The sequence below is a fragment of the Homalodisca vitripennis genome, chromosome 3, assembly GCF_021130785.1.
Source record: "Homalodisca vitripennis isolate AUS2020 chromosome 3, UT_GWSS_2.1, whole genome shotgun sequence".
NCBI lineage: Eukaryota > Metazoa > Arthropoda > Insecta > Hemiptera > Cicadellidae > Homalodisca > Homalodisca vitripennis.
The window spans coordinates 71,583,294-71,596,720 of record NC_060209.1 but is presented as its reverse complement, the minus strand read 5'-3'; the positions used below and the strand labels follow the sequence as shown (position 1 = coordinate 71,596,720).

General features: G+C 41.1%; 1 protein-coding gene across 1 annotated transcript; it reads right to left on the bottom strand.

The window, feature by feature from the left end:
- Positions 1–7,781: 7,781 nt before the first annotated feature.
- LOC124358234 lies at positions 7,782–13,055 on the bottom strand. Its single transcript, XM_046810529.1, has 4 exons — positions 12,325–13,055; positions 12,018–12,266; positions 10,554–11,820; positions 7,782–10,463 (listed from the first exon to the last, which is right to left on the bottom strand). Exons 1-4 carry the CDS (start codon positions 13,053–13,055, stop codon positions 7,782–7,784), a joined length of 4,929 nt encoding a protein of 1,642 aa, XP_046666485.1.
- Between the last annotated feature and the right edge of the window lie 372 nt (positions 13,056–13,427).

Here is a 13,427-nt window from a genome sequence, read left to right as displayed (position 1 = left end):
ATTTTGTCAAAATGTTTAACACCATATCTCATTATCTTCATTCTTTCATTAAATAATACATAAATAATGTCGAAGTTACTTATTGCACCTGGGAAACCTCACTATTAAAAAAATAATCATCTAGCAACAAAATAAAAAAAAAAACACTCTACTAGTGAAGAACTATGATTACTGGACACAAAACTTAATACATGTTAAAAAATACATTTCTAAATAGTAAATCATAAACCATTACTTTTATATCTCTTACTGATAATAAGTGATAAGTGATGTTTTTTACGGTTAAATTTAAGTAATTAAATGGTCGATATTATTTATTATTATCACCCGTACAGTTTTTAAAATAAGATCATAATGTTAATTTCAATACTCAATACTGGATCAAAAGGGTTCACTTTTTCACATACCCTATGATTGTATAATTAGGGAAGTTTAAATTAATGATTTAAAAATTATCATTATTTATTTAAATTATGAATTAATTTCATGTTTTTTTTGGAAATTAATATGAACCTTAACAGTTACTCGTAAACCGTTCTTTTGAGCCAAAAAGCTTCAACTAATCAAAGTGTAAAGAGTTTATTCATTCACTTTTCACTGTTGTTCTTTTATTGTATATTCAATTAAAATATTAGTTGGATATTACGTCGTTTATATGACATGATTTAATATAATCTCATGTTAACTCTGATTATATATAAAATTTCTTTAACACAAATATTGAATGAAAAACTACATTTTTTGGAATAAATTTGTCTTTTAACTTTTTATTTTGTACTTTATGTCAGATTTATTAATACAGTACTGCAATATATGTATAAAGTACTACCTAGAATTCTTTAGGTTTATGGATTTAGTGCAGTCATTATAAAGTTGTAAATAACTTGAAAAAACTGGTATAGATAGTTTTTGTGGCTGCTATTTCATGAAAAGTTATACTGAAAGTCTCAATGTCTACCCCATCGTATTCAGATATCTTGTGGGGTTATCAACCAATATTACCTGAGGATATTTTTATAAAATTATTCTATCTCATCAGAAATTAAACGGTAAGATTGAATGAAAAATTATAAACAAGGTATAACTAGGACTCAACACATGACGAAGCCCTAAATTCTCAAACCATTCAACCTTACTTTTGAAGCCGTAATTCAATGTGCAAACAGCCGTATATACATCGTACTTTAGAGTAGGCCGTCTAACAAAAGTTCTATTGGGTACTACAGACCAAATTACATTACTCAGTGATTAATTTTGGTTTTGATTTTTCCCTTTCAAACAACGTTGTAATAGTTTTAAGATCTGCTGGAATAGCCTTAAAAAATGTTATCACACTTTCTTGCATGTAAAAATGTTTGTTATGGTCGTACGGGTCTCCTGTATGCGTTAGCTTACTCAAGCTATGTAGTATCGATTGTAAAAAAAATAGCCAGCAGAGGAAAAATAAATCTTTAATTTCACTAATTTTTAAGTAAACCAGAAAAAAATCACCACATTATACATGTGATGTCAAATCAATTAAAAAAGAAATTGACAAAAATATTTTTTCGGTAGCACGGACCCTTAACAACTCTCAAGTTGGTAAATCATCCAATACATTTATACTAGTAAACGACAACCTAATCAAATAGTGCTTAGTTAAATTCATAGTAATAGATTCAAAGAATTTATTCATACACAATGTTTTTTGTACAAGTCGATTACAACAAATTCATACGTGTGACTACAAAATACTCTAATTTGAATTCAAATAACGTGAATGGACAACTGTAGCAGTAAATTAAAATTAAAATGGACTTGCTGGCCTCACAACCCTGTTGGGCCTATCGCTTACCCAAGGCTGTAGAAAGCTGTCTCATTCAAAGTTCGTTTTAATTCCGATTTGAAGAATTTTAAATTTTCTTAGTTTTGAACATAGGCAGCCAATTAAAAATCTTTGGACCGTAGTAAGTGTCCTAGGTTAAGTGTTAGAGAGGGCTTCTTAGCCCTAACTTCGCCTGGTAAAATAAGACATTCTTTACTTTTTTACTTTTTTTAAAAGATGGAATTTTTGAACACACTAAGTTTTAATCTGTCGGATATTAATTTACCCTTGTGTCGGGTAAAGTGCTCATGTTGAGCTAGAGGGAAAAGATTGCGGTTTTTTAAAACAAAAATTGATGAGTGGTAAATCAAAAGATTGGTTAGCGTAAACATTTTCTTTGAAAGAAACAGCTCTCTACAGCCTTCGCCTGGTCTCAGTCCCCAAACAACTCTCAAAGCTCTCTTTTGTAAGATGAAAATCCTATTAAAATTTTGGAAGGTCGAGAAACCCCAGAAAATAAGACCATATCTTAGCCTTGATTCCATCAAGCCGAAGTAAGCCGTGGTTAGAGCTTCCTGAGAGGAAAATTTTGAAAGACACCTCAGAGCAAAGATTGATGAGTTGATCTGTTTGGACAAGGATTCTATATGATTTTGCCATTTCATGAAGAAATCTATATAAACTCCTAGAAATTTATAACTGAAACAATTACTGACATTTTGATTGTTTATTGAGTATATGTTCGGAAGATTTAAGCTTTTTTGAGATTGACACTTCAGACAACTAATTGGAAACGGAAACTAAATTTTTGTTAGTGAAAATCAGGCTAGTATCATCGGCAAAAAGAGATATTGTGGGACAGACATTGTTATTTTGATTTAGAGGATTGTATCTGGAAGTTCATTAATGAAAATCAAAAATAGAAGGGGACCAAGAATCGAGCCCTGAGGTATACCTGTTTTGACGATAGACAATTCGGAAAAACACTGATTGCTGTTATCCTGTATTTGGACATATTGGGTACGACCTTGCAAGTAACTTTTGAACCAATCCAAAGTAACACCTCGGAAACCGTATTTTTGCAATTTGGAAAGTAACATTTGATGATCAACTACATCAAAGGCCTTACTAAGGTTACAGAACAAGCCTAGAGCCTTCTCACCGGCGTCGAGAGATGAAAGGGTCCTTTTAATCACTCCAGCAATTGCTACTTCAGTGTTAATCTGTGGTTGAAAGCCATATTGAAAAGGAGATAAAATTTTGTGTTTCTTTAGAAAGTTCAACATTCTATTGTGTACATTTTTTTCAAAAACTTTGGAGATAACTGGGGTGATGGCTATTGGTCGGAAAGAAGATACATCACAGGTATTTTTTGATTTCGGTATAGGAACAATTTTGGTTATCTTTAGATCGTAGGGAATTTTTCTTCTGAAGTTGATGAGTTAAAGAGATAGGTTAAAATCGGAGCCAAGCCTACCGCGAAGTCTTTAAGAAAAGGGGCTGATAAGTTGAAAAAATCTTTTGATGTGCTGTTTTTCAAGGCTTTGAAGGCTTTTAATGTTTCGAGTATGATGATGTCGAAAAAGAAGAAAGTGTCTAAGATAGTGGGTAATTGTGCTGTTGGTGGATAAGGGCTAGAATTATCTGGTACATTGACTTTGAGTTTTTCTGAAACATTAATAAAAAATTATTAAGAACATTTGCAATTTCAATTGGATTTTTGAGAAGTTTACCTTCAGCCTCGAGATCAAACTCCTTGTTAGCTGATTGTGTTTTCCCTCATCGACAACTGTTGATGATTTCATAGGTTGCCTTTCCTGGGTTTTGGCTTCGGGAAATATACTCTTGGGCGTGTCTAGATTTGGATTCCCTCAGAAGTACTTGATGTTCTTGCTTCAGGTGATTGTAATGGGCTCGCAGCTCTGGTGGACCTCTCAGCTGTAGGAAGTAGGCATCTTGCAGTCTTCTTCTGCTTTCCAGAACTGTTTCGGTGATCCACTTCGGTCCTCTAGAAGCTGGCATGGTTTTCTTCTTAATAGGGAAAGAAATATTGAAAAAATTGATGATAGTGTCTAAAAATTTTGAAAACCTAGAATCAACTGAATTTTGTTGGTATACACTGCTTCAGTTCTCATTGCAAAGATACTGATGAAATTTATTCTTCATATGATGGTGATATGAAATTACCCTCGTGATCTGACAAACAAGTTGATGTTATGCCTGAAGAAAAATCTTTAGGAGGAAGGTCTGTGAAGATATTGTCCAAACAAGACCTACCACTGGGAGAAAATCTGGTTATACCACGAACTGTTGGAAGAAGACTGTGACCGTGAAGAAGATCTAAGAGTCGCGGGACTGAACGAGAATGTCGACATTGAAGTCGCCAGCCAGGATAACACTATTTGTTTCGCCGTTTAGTTTTGCTAAAAAAACAGAAAGATGGTCGTAAAAAGAGCTAAAACAGCTTGCTGGGGACCTTTAAATGCTGACCACTGTGATTTTGAGTTCTGGTAAAGTGATGGCTAAAATTTCTAAGATGATCTCGGTACTGTGCTGCATTTCCTCGCGAGTTTTTATTTTCCAGGGAAAGTCATCACGCAACAATATTGCAGATCCTCCCCGAAAAGATTCAGATCTGCTGAACGATGTTACGAGTTTGTACCCTTGTAGTGAGAGGTTTGATGCCTCGTCACTTGTTAGCCAGTGCTCGCTACCACACAAAATGTCGACGTCTTCTGCATGAAACACAGTCTCGACCTCCGCAAATTTGTTCCCTATGCCCCTTAAGTTTTGATGTAAAATTTTAATACCTATTTTATTTGAATTATTGCTAATATGTTAATTAATTGTTTAAGACATTTGAACTTGTGCTGGGATCTGTTAATCTGAAAGACTATTGTTTGATAATGTACACTATTTTGGTGATGGAGCTGAACTGCACTGTTTTTAATTTCTTTACAAATTTTAGCTTTTCCCTTCATATGAAAGTGAATACCTCTTTTATTAAATGAGCTCATTGTTTTAACTCCCAAATCAAGAATTTTTACATTTGTAAACCTAGATGGCAACTTTCCTATTTCTACATTTACTTTCCTTATGAACTCGTTTACTTTAGCCAATGGACTCAAATCAAACCAAGTTGGGATTGTTAAAACTATTACTTTTAGGTTGTTAGCAGAGGCCAGCAAATCATTATGGGCTTGTATTATGCTGATATCATCATACTTGCCAACACTGTTCGTACCTCCAATTGAAATTAAAAAATCATTATTCTTCAAGCTGTTTGAGTCCATTTTAGCACCTTTCACCACTTCTTCCAATGGAACTCCAAGTCTCACAAGTCCAGGTTTCACCAGGTAAGTTTTTTGTCCAAATTCCCTTGCCAAAATTATTGACATATGACGTGCGTGACTGTCACTATGTATTGAAACTGCCATACTCGGGCTGAACTTCTTCATCCCATGTCTCGTAGGTCGCCGGTGAGTTTTCCGGGTTTAAGAAAATGGAAGCGAAGGGGTTTGGTTTTCTTCAGATACGGGCGTCTTGTCAGCTAGTGATATGGAAGCAAAACGGTTTGAATTAAGCAGTCTGTTAGGTACATCATTTCCATAGGTGTTATTTGGTGTTTCTTCAGACTTTTCTTGCGGCTGTGATATGTCAAGCATAAGGTTTTCATTAATGTTTCATTAGAGTTTCTACTTCGAGATTTAAAATATTAATATTTTTATTTAAGTGTAGTGTTATTCCTTGGTGGGTTTTTAATTTCCCTTTTACCAATTTTAGTTCTTTTTCAAGGTCTGTTACAATTTTCTTATGGTTATTTACTGAGTTAAGGCTTTCATTTTCCATGTTGAAGGATTCATCCTGACCTTGCTTCCGCAGCAACTTTTCCTTAGCCAAACAACTCTGTATGTACTCATTCTCGTTACTTAGTGAGTCGATGGTAACTTCTAGTTCTTTATTTTGCTGTGAAAAATGGTTCATGTAAAGAAGTACTGCTATACATACAGGTAAAGGTTGAATTATACTATCCTCTCCATAACGATCTTTACATAAGCTTACGGCAGCACGCAGCTCCACAGCATGGTCCACAACACTAGAGTGTAAGTTTTCAGTTAAAGAGCTGAGGTCACTATCAAGCCTTTTCTTTCTTTCAATCACAGATAATCTAGTAAAGCCATAATTTACTATGCTTTGATTATATGGTGGCATAAAATAATGATGTTTTAATAGCGCCATATAGAAGCCCGTTCAAGTATAATGAGCAACAAGACAAACCAGAAGTAAAGATGAACAGTCTGTAGTGATGGGAGAATCGAATACAGAATCGAATAGTGTTCGAATACAGCCAGAGTATTCACATACTCGCCTTCGGCTCGCTGGGGGCTACGCCCCCAGGCCCCCAAAGTAAACGCTTGCAAATTCGGGGATAAGCGGAATTCGGTGACTGGTTAAGTCCGGACATTAAGTAAATGACAAGGGATTTAAAAATTGACCTTTTTCATAGATTTTTTTCCGGATTCGTAAAAACTTTTGACTTTGAGGGCATTTTGCGGTTAAACCGTTAGAGATACGACAAAAAGTGACTGGACCTTTCTTGTTGGAAATTTAATTTTGTGTTTCGATTGTGCCCTCAGATCTGATCTACGACCTATGGTTTAGCCAGAAATGAGCTCGGGAGAAAAGTCTGCACGGGTCAGCTATCTTGAATTGTTTAGTATAAACATAATAAAAACCGACCTCAAGGCAGTATTTTAAGTCGAACAGGGGGTTTAATATCACCAGGAGACTATCTAGTCAAGGCGAGAAATTCCCTGGGTGGGTGATTAATGTTAAGGAGGTTAAGACAAGAGGGGGTTTAATTTCGTCAGGATATTTATTGTCTGGTCATATGAACAAATTCCCAGGGGGGGTTAACGTTACCGGGGGATAAGTCTCCAGGGGGTTATCTGGTCATACCAGGATCTTCCCAGGGGGGGGGGTTAAGAGATTTGGTGACTGGTAAAATTCGGACATGAGGTCATGGCAGGAAATTCCCTGGGGGGGTTTAATGTTACCAGGGGGGTTAACACATCAGGGGGTTGAATGTACAGGAGGTTATCAGGTCATACCAGGAAATCCCCGGGGGGGGGGTTAATATCATTTATAACAACAAGTAGCTTATTAAATCAGCTTTGGTTTTAAGTGCAATAGTTAGTTATGTTTATGGCATAACTTATGGTTGAATGCAATGGTAGAACAGGTTGTTAAATTGTTAAAGTATTGATTAAATATGTCAGATGGTTGATGGCATGAAAACACGATGACTTAGACAATGTTAATGAATGGTGAATTGACTTTGAGGTAAAAGAATTGGGTTTATTTTTTAGGATGAAAAGAATATTGCTGTTTAATTAATTTGTCATTATTCGTTTTAAGCAAAAGAGATGGTTGATTTTGTGTGTGTTGAATATGAATAGTGGTTTAAAAATATAGAATAAAATGTGTTTGGAATTTGGAAGAACAGAAAATCAGTTGTTTGCCCGTCGGTTTACCAACGCTCAGATATTGAGGTTGGCGTATCCAGTCTCGCCACGGGGAGGCCGGCAAACTTAGAGACCATATCTATTTACATATTTACACAAAACGGGGAGTTTTATTCTGGCAGATCCCCTTGCCTACTGCTAATAAAGTCATCAGGGAGTTTTGGTAAAGCAGTTCCCTTTGCCTACTGCTAATGAAATCATCAGGGAGTTTTGGTAAAGCAGTTCCCTTTGCCTACTGCTAATGAAATCATCAGGGAGTTTTGGTAAAGCAGTTCCCTTTGCCTACTGCTAATGAAATCATCAGGGAGTTTTGGTGAAGCAGTCCCCTTTGCCTACTGCTAATGAAATCATCAGGGAGTTTTGGTAAAGCAGTTCCCTTTGCCTACTGCTAGGTCAAATCACGACGGGGAGTTTTTTTTAAGTGGCAGATCCCCTAGCCTACTGCCGAAGACTTAATCAGTGTTTAGAAGGAGCTCGTCATATACAATATTCTTTGCATAGGCGACTCCTTCTACTATTCTGTCGTCTGGTACAAGAACGACGATGTCGTCTGGACGTCTCACTCTGCTCAACAGGACGTAGAGCTGGCCATGAGTGAAGCAGTCCGTTCTCAGGTCGACTCCGACGTACTCAATTGTCTGGCCTTGGCTCTTGTGACCAGTCATGCAGTACGCCAACATGAGGGGGAACTGACGGCGACAAACCCGGAGCGGCGATCCTTCGGCAAACGCGAACCTGAACGTAATCCGGGGAATTCCGATAGGTTGCGTGTTGCCGATAAGTCTGACGGTGATCAGTCGGCTGCTGATCGCCGTCACAATGACTTTGGTGCCGTTCACGAGTCCATCACCGATATTTAAGTTTCTCATGATTAAGCATACGGAGCCGACCTTGAGACGCAGGACGTGATCTGGCACTCCTTTGCCAGTGGCCTGGTTGAGGAGATTTACGTCCACATCCAGCCCGTCGTCGTCTTCTCTGTCCACGGTGTCCGCGCTTCTCAACTCATGAATGCGCCCGTCCATGAGGTCTAGGATGCGACCGTTGATCTCCTTGACGTTCACATTCAGAGTTGAGAGTATTGCCCGTCTCGCACAAAGATCAGGATCTCGCAGAACACCAGGAGGAAACACATCCGTTATTAAGTCCGCGAGAGAAGTGAGGCATCTCACCCCAGTGAGGGGAATGAGAGACTCTCTCTCGCGGCCTTCTCCAAAAAGTAAAGGATTTATTGTTCCATTGCCTACTCCAAGGAGGAAGTTGGAGTAGTCAATGGAACCACTAGTTCTCTGGGGTGTCGTCAGGGAAAATAGTGTGAACAGTCGCCACAGATGTGACGCCCGAAGTGACACGCACGCGACATCAGCTGGTGTGCGAGCCTTCTCAACGACGGGCGCAATCTGACGGAAGTCCCCGGAGCAGATGAAGATCTTATTCCCGAATGGCACACTACTATTCATGAGATCCCGGAGGGATCTGTCGATCATCTCGAAGATGTAGCGGTGTGCCATCGGGGCCTCATCAAACACAATGAGCTGTGCTGCTCTGATGAGTTCTGCTCGCTGGGACCCGTTGGTGATGTTCCACACACCTGTGCCGTGACCTAGGTCTAGAGGGAGTCGGAAAATGCTATGTGCTGTTGTTCCTCCAGCCATGTTCCTTGCAGCAATCCCTGAGCTAGCCACGGCGAGTGCAACCTGTCGACAACCATGGACATACGCAAGGATGACACGAATCAGAGAGGTCTTCCCATAACCCCCGGGACCGTCCAGAAATATGATTCTAGAAGTGCGTCGGTCACGGGGGTTGAGAAGCAGAGAGCGAACGTACTCAAACACACGGCGCTGGTCTGGGGAGAGTTTGGGCACCCAGTCCTCAACGATGGTTCGCTGGAGGTTCTCGCCGTAGTTGAGTAGCTCTCTACCTAACTCAGTCGTGTCATCCTCGACGTAGGGGAGTCCATGATCTTTCAAGCACGATCCCTGCTGGCGGAGGCTCCGATCGATGTCTATCAAGGTAAGTTTCACCGCCGGTTCAGGGTCGAGAGGGTTCCTTTCTAAGTGATCCTCGCTAAGGTGGTTCTTGAAAGACTCCCACAGAAGAGCAGCGGGAGCTCCCATGTTGCAGAGGATCACGAAGAAGGAACGGAGCCTAGGTCCAGTCATAAACGTAGATGCCTCGCGCAGCGCGTGATTGTATTCTTCTTCGTCTTCCACCAGGCCGAGATTGCGGGCTACGTCCTGAAACGTCCGGCAACAAGGACCGCCACGAGCCAGAAGATCAACGTAACCACGGCAAGGTGTAGACATAAGTAGAATACGAAGGTAGTATTGTTCTCCTCGGTTGGGAGAGACCCACATCAACCTACATACCTTCTCACCACGCTGGCGAGTCGTTACAAAGTGATGGCCATCGGGGTGTTCGTACAATTCCGCAGTACGTGGGCGCTTAGTGTGCACCATGAACTTCTCGTAAAATGTCTGGTACGTGACATTGTCAAAAGTTTCATGGTGCGGGCGATTGAAGTAGACCATAAGCTTAGAGCTTGCTTGAGTGACTGCATCAGAGAGCTGTCTCGGCCGAAAGACAACACTTTGTTTGCCCTCTAAATGCACGGGAAGACACTCAACGGTGGGCTCGAGCTTTGACACAGGAAAGTCGAGAAGACGCCAGCATGCGTCGCTGGCACCCACCATTCTCTTCGTCACGTAATGCTCGACCTCATCCTCTTGTTTCCCCAGGGGAGTGACGGTTACGTTCTGGAAAGAACCGCCTTTCATGAGGTACTTAAAGAGGTACTTGATTACGCGACGAGTAGAAGCGGAATTGTACGGAACGACCCAGCCATCATGCACTTTGATCTGTCTCCTCCGTGATGTGATAAAGCCTTCGTTTGTGTAGTCTCGTTTATATTGGACGAACCCCCTCTCGTCCACGTGGGTGGTTTGGCAGGCAGGCTTGGGGTAGAACTTGTTGCAGTGCCCCTTTGCAGAGTCCCAGCACAGGAAGTCGGTGCGGTGGTCAGTACCACATGGACCATGAATCATGTGTTTCAGCACCAACTTCCTGAGTCTTCCAGCGGCTTCCTCCTCCGAAGGGATGTCTGCGCGTATTACGGAGTCAATGTCACGTGCCTGTACCGGTCCATCGCCGTCAATTTTAAACACAATGTGGGCATGAGGAAGGCCCCTCATTTGCATTTCAATGACATAGACGATGTAAACCGGACGGCTAAACATTGCTCCGCTGCGCAGATCTCGGAGGAGTTCGCCAAGTTTAATCTGGAAGATTCTGCAGGCTGTTGAGGGGTCACTGCGCCCGCTGTTGTGAGGGCAGGCCTTCTTGTTTTCCTCCCAAGTAGCACTGAAGGTGAACGTCAGGAAAAACGTAGGTGAACCCAGACGAGACACAAGGCCCATTGCGTTCTCGTAATGTACCTTCATGTATCTGGGTCCACCGGTAAACGAACTTGGGAGGTAAACTTTTCCAGCCTGCACCCCACCCTCACCCAAGACTGTTTCATCGCGGGTGATGTCGCCTAAAACCTGCCCACCAGCTTGCCTACCCCGTTGAGCTTCAAGGAGCTCGTCCAGTGGTCCTATCCTCAAGGAATTTTGAGCAGCAGAACGCGTTTGGGAGAAACGAATAAATCTTAGACGCTCCTCCTCGTACCTCGCGAACATCTCGACCTGCCATGCTTGAGACAGCCTGCCGAAATGCGAGAAACGGGGATCGGAGAGGAGGAGACATCTAGAGTAATTGTATTGTGAAAGTTTCCCCCCGTGGTTGTCTAAGCGCCCAATATGCCACCCTAAATTACCTTGAGGATAGAGCAACGGATATTGGAAAGGCTCCATTAAGGGGCTAAAGACGGGGGAAGACGGACGCCTATCACTCTTCTTCCAGATGGTCAATTTTCTTGGATCAGTTATGGTGTCTTCATTGCTCAATACAGCGTGCACTTCAATGCCTGTTTGCCTATCTCCAAGAACAGGGCCATGGGTAGATCTGCTGGTCACTTCAAATTCCAAATGAGCGTTGACTGAAGGCTCATCACTCAATCTACGGAAATCATTGATGAAAGGATTACAGGAAAGAAGATATGTATTAATTTCATCAATGACTTCTGAGTTCAATGATCTACCCATGGCAATGTTTTTGCGCTCCTCGCCATCATCTATGTACAGGCGGCACCGGTTCACAAACTGGACATCACCTCCCTTGGTCCTAAACTTTTGACCTGGAGCGTCCAGACTGTGAACCTGGTGGTACATCTTACCTTCGATCTTAAAGAAGGCGAGGCCTGAAGGATGACGGTACCCCCCAGTCACCTCGAGAGCGCAGAAGGCAAACAAGTCATTGTAGGCACGGGCTCGTTCGATGAACAGACGGTTAGAATAGAAACTGGCGTCCAGAGGAGGTAAATTATGGACTTTATAAGATCCCTCACCGCAACACCATTTCTTCCTATCCTTCTCTTCATCGAACAGCCTTGCATGACAATGAGGACACTTTGAAATGTTTTCGTCCCATAAACTTATTTTTTTTAGTTTGTAAGAATTAATATAGACTAAATTATCTATTTTCCAATACGCCATTGGGCCATGTTCAACTACACGTCGTGCTAGTATGTTGGAAATGTGCCTTAATTCTGTCAATTTAGGATTTTTTATTCGAAATATTTGTACTTTTTGTAAATTTGTGTCAGGATGTTTTTCTGTATAACGCTGAACAGCACCCCTGTGAACTTCAGGATGCTGCTCAGTGTAGCGCTGAACAGCATCTCGATGGACCTGAGGATGTTGCTCAGTGTAACGCTGAACAGCATCTCGGTGGACCTGAGGGTGCTGCTCAGTGTAACGCTGGACAGCATCTCGGTGGACCTGAGGGTGCTGCTCAGTGTAACGTTGAACAGCATCCCTGTTGACTTGAGGATGCTGTTCAGTATATCTTTTCACTGCGTCCCTGTTGACTTGAGGATTGTTTGAGGAGTACTTTTTCTTTGAATTTTTTATCTGCTCCTCCTTAGTGGTTGAAAGAGTTTTAGGGCGGCCACGTTTCACTTTTTTAGGTCTACCCGGCCCCTTTTTAACTGGAGCACAGACGGACATGGTACTTATTTCTAATGGCGGTAAAGATTCGACAATGCTTAAACAAGTAGAATTAGGATCTTTGATTATTGGCTCAGGAGGAGAGGACACTGATAGCGTAGGGAACATATCCAGTCTACCCGTGCGCAGCATTTCAGCCAAATGGGGGCGCATTGATGGTATATCATAGCGCAGTTTGGCTGGGTCCCGGCCAAGGGCAAGTGAAGTAGCATTAGCAATGGCGAATACGCCGCAGTCAAAACCGTTTTCTTGCCTTTGGACGGGAATAAATGCTGGAACGATGGATAGGTCCGGGAACAGAAGGGAGAGCAGCTTAGTTTGGTCTGCAGTGAGGTGGGCACTGTTCAGACTGTCGTACACATACAAATTACTGCCATCGTGGAAGACCACAATCCAATGACCGATAGAACTGGCGTCGATCTTCCCCGAGAACAGAATTTGTATGTGAGGTGTAGCGACAGCCGAAACACCTTCCATTGCATCAATGGCCAAACAGCTTACAGGATGATACTCAGTGTTTTCATCCAGTATGCTTCCGAACCTATCCATATGGTCAGTACTAAGATAGTCCCCACTCTCAACCTCTCTTACCATTCCCTCGAGGAATGCATTCATTTTAAACGTCAAATAAAAAGGAATAAAAAAATTAAACAATAATTAAAAAGGAATATAAGCTTCAATTAAGAACACAAAAAACACAACGAGAACACAAGGAACAGTCAGAAAAAAGGGCAAAATGTTGCCTAATAGTACAGCGAAGAAGCAGAAATAGTCACTTGGACGTCAACAACAGTGCCCGCCTCTATCTACAATTTAGCTGATTTCAATAAATATTAAAAAGTTAAAAAGGAAGTTATAAGCTTTAACTAAGTAAAAAAATAATAAAAAGATATAAGATAAAAAACAACGAGAACACAAAAGAAAAGTAAGAAAATTGGTCACAATATGGCGTAATAAGAAAGAAAAGAAAGCAAAGAAGTAGAATAG

What these genes read in the sequence shown, in the direction of transcription:
- LOC124358234 (XM_046810529.1), bottom strand. Translation starts at nt 13,055, where the DNA reads ATGAATGCATTCCTCGAGGGAATGGTAAGAGAGGTTGAGAGTGGGGAC. An exon ending in ATAAAAAATTCAAAGAAAAA is followed by an intron (nt 12,267 to 12,324) that starts GTACTCCTCAAA and finishes TATACTGAACAG; the next exon opens with CATCCTCAAGTCAACAGGGA. An exon ending in GAGCAATGTTTAGCCGTCCG is followed by an intron (nt 10,464 to 10,553) that starts GTTTACATCGTC and finishes GGACCGGTACAG; the next exon opens with GCACGTGACATTGACTCCGT.